General features: G+C 40.7%; 1 protein-coding gene across 1 annotated transcript in view; it reads left to right on the top strand.

Annotated features, from left to right (window-relative positions):
* Positions 1-10,000, top strand: part of kcnn3 (potassium intermediate/small conductance calcium-activated channel, subfamily N, member 3) — a 36,432-nt gene that overhangs the window by 16,461 nt on the left and 9,971 nt on the right. Inside the window, exons 3-5 of the mRNA XM_030784132.1 lie at positions 5,995-6,291; positions 8,254-8,375; positions 9,488-9,629. Of these exons, the coding sequence (XP_030639992.1) occupies positions 5,995-6,291; positions 8,254-8,375; positions 9,488-9,629 (561 nt within the window). The remainder of the gene's footprint in view (positions 1-5,994; positions 6,292-8,253; positions 8,376-9,487; positions 9,630-10,000) is intronic.

The raw sequence follows: 10,000 nt of genomic DNA, 5'->3' as shown, positions 1-10,000 counted from the left end.
GCTTCAAATATGAAGTGGAGGTCACCAGAGGTCTTTCGCGGCAATGGCTTTGAGTGATTACGCTTCTCAAGTTGAGTTTATTAACTTATCAAAACAAAATGACTGAACTGACACGTCAAAATGAAAGGTTATGTCCTTAAGGAACCATAGAGGCTCCATCTGTCATTAATCACGGCCTCGGCTAAATGCGTTTTGTCATCTGGCTTTTCTTTTTTTTTTTTTTTTTTTCTTTTCTTATGTCACAGTAGTGGATACAGGCTCTATGGCGATGTGGAAAATTGCTTGGCTTTATTTGTCATTTTTGGACTGACCTTAGTCTACATTTTAACATTACCCAAATTAAAAATCTGAGAGAGTGCTTTCCACGCTGTCTCACACCAGCGTGTTTTTCCAAGGCAAAGTTATCACACAACTCAGCGGGTGAGCGGCCATTTAATTCATTACTTTTTTTTTTTTTTTTTTTTTTTAAAGTTATTGTTTTGTGTGCGAATGTTCAACTGGTTTTGGGTTGCTGAACACAAGAAATTGAAATGTTAGAATCCCATAGAAAGAGCCACACTTGAGTGGTGTGATAATTAGGATTTTGGAAACTGCTCTCAAGGGCCTGCTAGATAGTAGGCGGTTCTTAGGGAACATATAAAGCTGCAACCATCCAATAGGAGCTCAGTATGACCTTATATAGTCACAATGACAATGACTGACAGGCTGATGATTTCCATCAGAAATCTGGTTGGCTTAGGAGTTTCTTGATACAATGTCTTAAAGTAATATCAGCCCAAGAACACGTGAGCTAACGCATGAAGGAAGCAAATATTTATCAAGTTTTATTGACAGAAAACTAATGATCAAAAACAGAGTACTGATTTGATCAGAACTATTGATCATGCATTTACTATTAATTATCAGGGCGGAATATTATTGAACGAGTTAGTAAATACTGATTATAATAATATTGATCACATGTAGACCAACGCATTAATCACCTGGAGTATTGTATTGACGAAAATCTCTGCGTAGGGGCAGAAAACTGATGGTAAAGACAGTATTGATTTGAATTAGCATGTTTAAAATAGAATGGTTTGGAAAAAAAATCATTATAATTATAACCCTGACCTCCATCTTTATCAATACCTCAGGTTTCACCAGCACACTCCACACTCCAAAGTTTTTCTTTTCTTTTCTCTTCCTTTTTTTTTTTTTTTTTTTTTTTTTTTGAGATTTTGCCCCCCCCCCCCCCCCCCCCCCCCCAAATTCTCAAACAAAGAATTTGTCTTTCTTTTTTGCAGCTATTTGACATTTTACACAATTTTTAAAATGTCACAAGGGTAAAAACAAATAAGAGAGAGAGAGAGAGAGAGAGAGAGAGAGAGAGAGAGAGAGAGAGGCGAGAGGTATCTTATCGCCACAAGATTTTATATGTGTGATTTCTAATCCCCTTAATTCTCCTCTCACTGCCTCTGTCAGGTGGGACAAAGCAACAATTTTATTTTATCATTGATCTTCATGACAGTAACTAAAACTTGATATAAATGTACGAAAATCACATTTTTATTTACGTACTGAATTTTAGAAGGTAATTAACAAAACTACTGGCCAAATGACATTGACACTGTAATCACATAGAGATCACAAATCTTCCCATATGTCAAAAGAGTAAACCTTGAAACACTGAACACTCTGGTTAGGGACGGTCCTAACCCAGTTAGACTGTTCTAAAATGACACTGGAACATTCTAGTAAATCTCATAGCTAATGACGAGGCTACGCTTAAAGACAACATTCAACGACGTCTTTTTGAGCGTTGCTTACCAAACTAGACTGTTATGGCCTCACACCAGAGCAGCCCAGCCAATCGTGTAGCTGACGTCTAGACCATGTTACTCTCAGCCATTCAATATTCAGCACTGTAGTTCGTTTGAGACCGTGCCAACCCAATGAAACTGCTGTCATTTTTAACACTTGAGCAGTGTAATGAACAGGGTAGCTAATGGCTATGCTACACATAGAGACGACGTCCAGCAGTTTATTTGGGAACACTTCAAAACCTAATGTTCATGTAAGTCACTGCTAATGTAACCTTATTGTTTTAAAGATGTGTGTGTGTGAGTGGGTGTGTGAGAGTGTGAGTGTATATGAGTGTGTGTGTGTGTGTGTGTGTGTGTGTGAGTGTGTGTGTGTTGGTCTTTAGTTAATGGGACCTTTGTGTTTTGAGAGTGTGTTCGATAAGCAGTCAAGCTGTTTTTACACTTAGGTTCTTTCTCAGGGTAACAAAGTAGTTTGAGTGAGTTGTGTCAGAGTGAGGAGAACGTTGTGGGAGTGTTCTAATTACGTTTGAGGAGCGTCGACGATAATGTTTTTAACGAGCTGTAAAAGCTTTTAAGTTTGTCAGAGTCTAAGCTGAACTGTGGCTGCCAGAGGGATTTCCTGCTGTTTCAGCTACCTGTTGGAACCCTACAGCTGTTGGAACCCTGCCCAGCTATGTGTTTGCGTATACGTGTGTGTGTGTGAGTGTGTGTGTGTGTTTGTGTGTAGGGGATTTCTTTAAGAGGGGATTCCATGCAGACCCCGCTGTTGGTGTCTCAGTGTGTGTTTGTCTGGAGTTTCCTCAAGCAGGGACTCTTAGACCACCCTACTGTCTGTGTTTTTTTTAATCTCTCTCTCTCTCTCTGTGTGTGTGTGTGTGCGTGTGTTGTTTCTCAGGCAGCATGCCTACTGGGCTGCTTTATTTAGATCCAGAACATCCCTCATTGATAATCAGGATTGATTAGGCATGCCTGTCTGTTTTTCTCTCTGAGCTTTTCTAGTTTGGTCTGGTCCTGCTAGGGGTCTGGCAGTGTTGTGATTTGTGTGGGTGTGCGTAAATGTGTGTGTGTGTGCGCGTGTGTGTGTCTTTAATGTGATTACTTTTCGAAGTTGCCTTGAGGAACACTGCCTCCGTCAGAGCCGAGATGTCCTGCACTGTCAGGAGGAACGACAAAACATTTCTCTTTCTCTCTCTCTCTCTTTCGCTTAACACTTCACACTTTTTTTCCTCCCTCTTTCTCAATCCCTCCTGGCCTGTCCCCCTTTTCCTCACCCCACCAGGAATTTCTCTCTCTCTGTTAATCACTCTTTTCCTCTGCCCCTCCCTTCCACTCCCCCCCCCACCCTTTTCGCCTGGTCTGTACCTTTGTCTCCTAATTTTTCCTAATTGGCTCTGGCCTATATCTAATGGGAGAACTCTGGGCTCTCTCCCTCTCCCTCTCCCTCTCTCTCTCTCTCTCTCTCTCTCTCTCTCTCTCTCTCTCTGGATGATGGAGTGAAGAGGGTGGCTCTGTTAAGTCACTCATGTTGACAGATTACCTTCACTAATGGAATTTAATTATTCAGCACATCCTGGTGGCGATTTGGCCCGAAAAAGAACGGCAGGAAGGAAAGAGGAGAGGTGGGAGGGATGGATGAAGGGAGAGGGAGAGAGAGAGAGGGAGGAGAGTAGAAAGGAAGATGAATGAAGGAAGCGAGCGGAGGTGGAGATGGAGTGATGGTAATGGAGGAAAACAAGAGAGTTACATTCTGTGTCTGTATCTGAATAGCACAGAGTGCGCAAACAGACACACACACACGCACATGCACACGCACACGCACACACACACACACGTACACACACACACACACACACACACATAAATACAGCCAAAAGATAAAAGATCAAACATATATGTTCGCCCACATACACGTACTGGTACATGTAGTCATAAATATATATGCATGCGATTTTTCCTCAGAGCAGACATATACTCACACACACACACGCGCACACACACACACACACACACACACACACACGATTCATACTTCCAAACTCCCCTTACTGAACCTCTCTCAGTCTTTCTCTCTATCACATCCACCCACTCACACCGCGTATGTCTACCTCACATTCATCCTATTTCTTTATCAGTCTTTCTCCTCCCTCTCTCTTCTCTCCTTTTCCCATTCTCACTCTCTTTCTTTCTCCCACTTTCTCACACACACGCGCACTCTCTCTCTCTCTCTCTCTCACCCTCTCTCTCTCTCTCACTGGGGACCCTAATTAAGCTTGGCTGGTCTTTGATGTTGTCGCCTAGGCAACAGTCACCATGACGAGGCTAGCTTTTCCAGAAAGAAACACACATTTACTGCCATATGACATGTACAGTGCTAGACGAACACAAACAGACACCCCTGTGCTTTTAACTGTATGCTGGATAGCAGATGTAGCACATAATCACACATTTGCTCTCTCTCTCTCTCTCATACACACACACACACACACACACACACACATAGAGAACTGGGCAGAATTCATCTGTAATACAGTTAAGAGTGTGTGCTGTCTTCACTGCAAAGACCTGTTGAGTCGCTATGGACACAGACTCACACAGAGACAAAGCACACAGAAAACACACACAGAAATTCTCATCAAAACTCTGTTGTAACTGTCAGGGCAGTGCATGAGAAAATGAAAGCTGGTACTGTTCTTCTGTGTGCCTCTGTATGTGTGTGTGTGTGTGTGTGTGTGTGTGTGTGTTGCTCAGAAGGGAAAACCCTATCCCTCTCTGCTCATCAGCTAAACAAACCCCCTTACCGGAATACCCGCAATTAACATCACAAACGACAACACCACCCTGCCAACACACACTATTACATTTCCATTGTTAGATTGTGCCTTTATATTGTCGGACAGAGACATAGAGAGAGAGACAGAGAGAGAGAAGGAGAGAGAGAGAGAGAGAGAGAGAGGAGAGAAAGAGAGTAATATAACTGTCTGAGTGAATTAGGTAGCAGGACTTATATTTGCATATTCTTCTGTCTGTTTGGATTTTCTCTAGGGATGAAACCACTGTATCAGTGCATATTCTCATTATCCTTCCCATGAATCTTTTTTTTTTTCTTTTCATTTTTCTTCTTTTTTTCATAACATTAACCCCTACCATGAGAAGCATACGGGTTTCTCTTTCCACAAGGTCTCGGTCTCCAATGTGAAGACAATGGCTCAGTGTGTATCTGTATTTATAATATATTTCAAATGTATTGTTACGCTTTGCTTGAACCAAATCATATTTGATTGTGTAGATTTTAGCGTCGTGTAGCGAGGCTAATTCCAGCGCGGTCCCAAATGAGTGTTTTCTTACCGTCTGTATTGTACACTTTACATAAATTATTATGGAAATTGGAGCGCTGTATTGTCTGAATGTTTTACAAGTGCGTTGACTTCATGTACCATTATAATAGCATTAGTGTTACATACAGAACAAACATTTCTACTGTTACCAGACTTCTAGAACGTTCCAGACTTGTCTCTGGAACTGCTAATGCTGTTCCTCCCAATGTCTCTGAGAGGTCTGGAGAAACAGAGGGTGTCCTCCTGAGCGGAATGTATTATTTTATAATTACACTATTTATTATATGGTCGTAATTTTAATTTCCATATAGGAATCGAAAGCTGTTTTATAAGATGATAATTGCAAAGTATGGGGATGTGATTCCTTGTAAAGCTGACTCTAGCGGATACTGATAAATTATAGTTAGAATTACGCCTGCCACTGCTAGCTATTTTAATAAGAAGGCCACCACTTAATATTAAAGACATTAATATCATATCATCGCGACCATGGGCTGTATCAGTGTTTCAGTGCTACGTGATGTAAATTTTAAAGTCGTATTCATTGTGTTTTCTGTCACAGGCAGTTAGAAACTCGCTCACTTACCGAAACCACATAAATTTACTCGCTTTTTTTTTTTTTTTTAAATATGGCATTCGAATAGTCTGTCTGATTTGTTATTCCTGAATGTATTGATGAATAATTTATAGTTCATTTCATTCTGTAAAACATCAGACACAACTATCAGTTTGAATATCTGAACAGAATAGAACGTTTCAACCACTGCCTGTATTGAATATTCACGTGTTTCAACGTCGATCTCATTAATATGCAAATTTTGACCCCTCCCTATTTTGATTCACAACTTCCTCAGCTCTTCGTTATCGACAACGGGGCGGACGACTGGCGCATCGCCATGACGATGGAGCGGGTGCTACTGATCGCCCTGGAGCTGCTGGTGTCGGCGGTCCACCCGGTACCGGGCGACTTTAAGTTCCAGTGGCGCGCCCGGCTGGCGTTCTCCTACGCCCCCTCGCAGGCCGAGGCCGACCTGGACATGGTCCTGTCCGTCCCCATGTTTCTCAGGCTCTATCTCATAGCCAGAGTTATGCTCCTGCACAGTAAACTCTTCACCGACGCCTCCTCGCGCAGCATAGGAGCGCTCAACAAGGTCAGTGCATGCGCACGCACGCACGCACGCACGCTCACCGGGAGAAAAAGGGGGAAGTCCTGCAGCCAGCGCTCTGAATAATGCATAAATAAATAAATCACAGGACAAAAAAAAAAAAAAAAAAAATTAAAAAGAAAAAAAACTGCCCGGGGTCCTCAGGCCGCGAAAGAGCGAGGAACTGTGGATGTTTGCGTTTTTCTTTTTTTTCTTTCTTTCTTTTTTTCTTTCTTTTTTTTTTTTTTTTTGGTTTGTTTTAGTGAGCCAGAACTCACTCTCGCTCTCGCTCTCTCTCTCTCGCTCTCTTTATCTTGCTCTCTTCCTCTCTCTCACAAGCTCTGTTTCCGAACGTTTTCAACTGCCATTTGTTTGTTTAGTGTCAGTTTCCTCCTCTCACTCTTTCCTGATGGATCTTTTTATGCTGAGTCTGAGTCGTGTCTACAAACACTGAAGTTCCAGAAATGAAAAAGACGTATTTTACATCAAACCGGGAATACGTCAGAAAAATATACAAAAGCATCGGGTTTCACCTCGTTGCTTGACAGTTGGTCTTTCAGGCCTTCAGACACCACCACATTTGAAATTTCCAGATGCTTCTTTTTTACAGCACTCATAGTGTAGTGCATCATCCTCTTGTTCAGCTGTGAAATATTCTGGGTTTACTCAGCATCCAAGGCATATTAAAATGTGATGATAATAATGATGATGATGATGGCAGTGAGGGAGAATATGATGATGATGATGATGATAATGAGGAGGAGGAGGGTTTAGATAATGATGATGATGATGATGATGATGGTGGTGGTGGTAGTGGGTCAAGAGTCAAAGTCAATGAATTTTATTGTCATATGTACAGAACAGCACAGGTCATCTGAACAATGAAAATCTTATGACGTGGCTAGGTCAGATACTACAGATACAACAAACATATCCATATAATAAATACTGCACCACAATAAACATATCCATTTAATAAATACAGCACAACAGTAAACATATCCGCATAATAGATACAGTAGTACAATAAACATATCCATATAATAAATACAGCACCGCAATAAACATATCCATATAATAAATACAGCACCACAATAAACATATCCATATAATACATACAGCACCACAATAAACATATCCATATAATAAATACAGCACCACAATAAACAGACTGTTAGACAGACAGATGGTGGTGGTGAAGATGATGAAGATGTCGAGGTGAAATCAGTGATCTGTGGTGAACCGTAGTCGATCTGTGGCTGACCGTATGTGGGTTTTTCTTGCTCACTTTTACAAACAGCCAGTAATGAGAAATGTTGTGGTCTTTTCTCATATGATGTGATGTTAGATGTCTTCATATTTACAGCCACGTGATTTGTAGTGGATCAATAATTATGGTTTCTAACATAGTAATAAATATAATTATGATGGTGAGAAGCACGATTGAAGAGGTAGTTTATCACAGAGAGGAGTGTGTTCATGATGGTTTCTCAACTTTATGTATTTTTCTGTAATTATGTAAAAAAAAAAAAAAAAAATATATATATATATATATATATATATATATATATATATATATATATGTGTGTGTGTGTGTGTGTGAGTGTGTGTGTGTTTAATGTTTCATGGTAAAGTGGCTAATGAAAAGTTATACAATAAAAGTTATGAAAAGTTATATAATACATTTTGAGAAACAATATCTGATGAAGAAGGGTTATGTGCTGTGTGTGTGTGTGTGTGTGTGTGTTTTTAATAACATCAAGTGCACTTAAAAACATACTTTGTGTAGGAGCTTATAAGTGTCACTGTGTTGTTTTTCTCATCAAGTGCACTTCAAAACATAATTTGTGAAGAAGCTGTTAGGTGTGTGTATGTATTTTGTTTTTTTTGTTTGCTTTTTTTTTTTTTTTTCAGTGGGGGCATTTTACCAAACTGATACGTGTGTACGTGTGTTGTTTTTATCATCAGGTGCACTTTAACACACGGTTTGTGATGAAGACCCTGATGACCATCTGTCCCGGCACGGTCCTGTTGGTCTTTAGTATATCTCTGTGGATAATCGCCGCCTGGACCGTACGCGTGTGTGAGAGGTGAGACGTGAGACTCTTTCAGATTCAGACGGTAATGTCAGTTATTTCTGATCTCAGACAACGTCTGATATCGATTCATCCCCCCCCCCCCCCCCTTTTTTTTTTTTTTTTTTGCTTGCATCCAGAGCTGAAACCTTTCAGAGCCAATTCTGCATCTGAACTCACTTTTGCTATTAGAACTTGAGCCAAAAGAAACATCTAGTAATAAGAGGTGTATTGAGGGTTTTGTGAATCAGATTTTTACCGTGCGGTAGAATCATTCAATGGGAAAGCGACGTACGTAATGTCGACAGAAACAGCTGCATTGAAAAGGTTCCAACGGACAATCTGAGAGGAGAATCTCCTATGATTGCTTTAAATCAGCAAATCTTCCTATTGCTCAAGCTATCGCCCTGAAGCCTATTCATCATGTACTTTCCTCCATCTCCTTTCCAAAAAAGCTCTTAGGACAAATTAAATCCCCTTGGCTATTCAGTGGGCATTCCTGGCTCTTCCAGAAATGTCTCCATGGTAACCAGACATGTGGCTTTCTTTCTTTTTTTTTTTTTTTGACTGAAGGTCTAGAATGGATGGTTCAGAATTCAGGTGGCTGTTTCTGATTGGTCCTGAAAAAAAAAAAAAAAAGTCCTGTTAGTTGTTTGGATAGCGCAGTGCCAAGGACGTTTGAGGTGTTTTTGCAGATCAAATGATTTGTTGGTTCATGAAAAAGTTGTTTCTTGTTTATGTTACTGTTCTTGGAATCATTGTTTTAAACGCTACAAGTGCATTAAGCTAATAGTTAGGGAAATAAAATGAAGGAGAGGGCAGTGATGTCATAAAGGGTTTTATGGAACCTCACGCGGCAGCCAATAGAATGTCAAGCCTCTTTTAAATCAACCGAAACTTTGAGTTCCGGAGCTGCATGGTGACTTTCTGGAAAGTTCTGCAATGTTCTCTCTTGCCAAATAGTGGCTCTAGGATTATAATGTTTTCTTTTAACAAATGAGCAGAGGCTGACAGGAAAGTAACGACATGAAAAAGACGCCCTTGCATGTTTGTGTGTGGTAAAACTAAAAATGAGAGAGACGGCCATGTTTTTTTTTTTTTTTTTTTTTTCTCGCGTTCCAATTCAGGTACCACGACGCTCAAGATGTTACTAGTAACTTCTTGGGTGCCATGTGGCTAATCTCCATCACCTTCTTGTCCATTGGATACGGGGACATGGTGCCGCACACCTACTGCGGAAAGGGTGTGTGTCTGCTCACGGGAATTATGGTACGTTAACACAAACACACAGACATTTTCTCTTTGTCTCTCTCTCTCTCTCTCCTTTTTCTCTGTCCTTCCCTGCTTGTCTGTCTTTTTTATTCTGTTTCTCTGACCCAAACACACAATTACCTGCACAAGGAAGAAGTCTGTTAACTAGTATTATGATAAGTAATCCTTACACACACACAGACACAGACACACACGTACACATCTTGGATAATAATCCACAGCCTGTCGTGTGTGTTGTCTTTGGGAATTGCTGGCTCCGGTCTGTGTTCGGCTGCCTTGCCTGACTACATAACTAAGTGACATTGGCCTGTTTTTTTTTTTTTTTTTTTTTAGCTTCAGCCCTGGGTAATTCTCTCTCTTTCTGACCA

Source organism: Chanos chanos, chromosome 9, assembly GCF_902362185.1.
Source record: "Chanos chanos chromosome 9, fChaCha1.1, whole genome shotgun sequence".
NCBI classification, from domain to species: domain Eukaryota; kingdom Metazoa; phylum Chordata; class Actinopteri; order Gonorynchiformes; family Chanidae; genus Chanos; species Chanos chanos.
The sequence above is the reverse complement of the archived record's forward strand: the minus strand, read 5'-3'. Positions and strand labels throughout refer to the sequence as shown.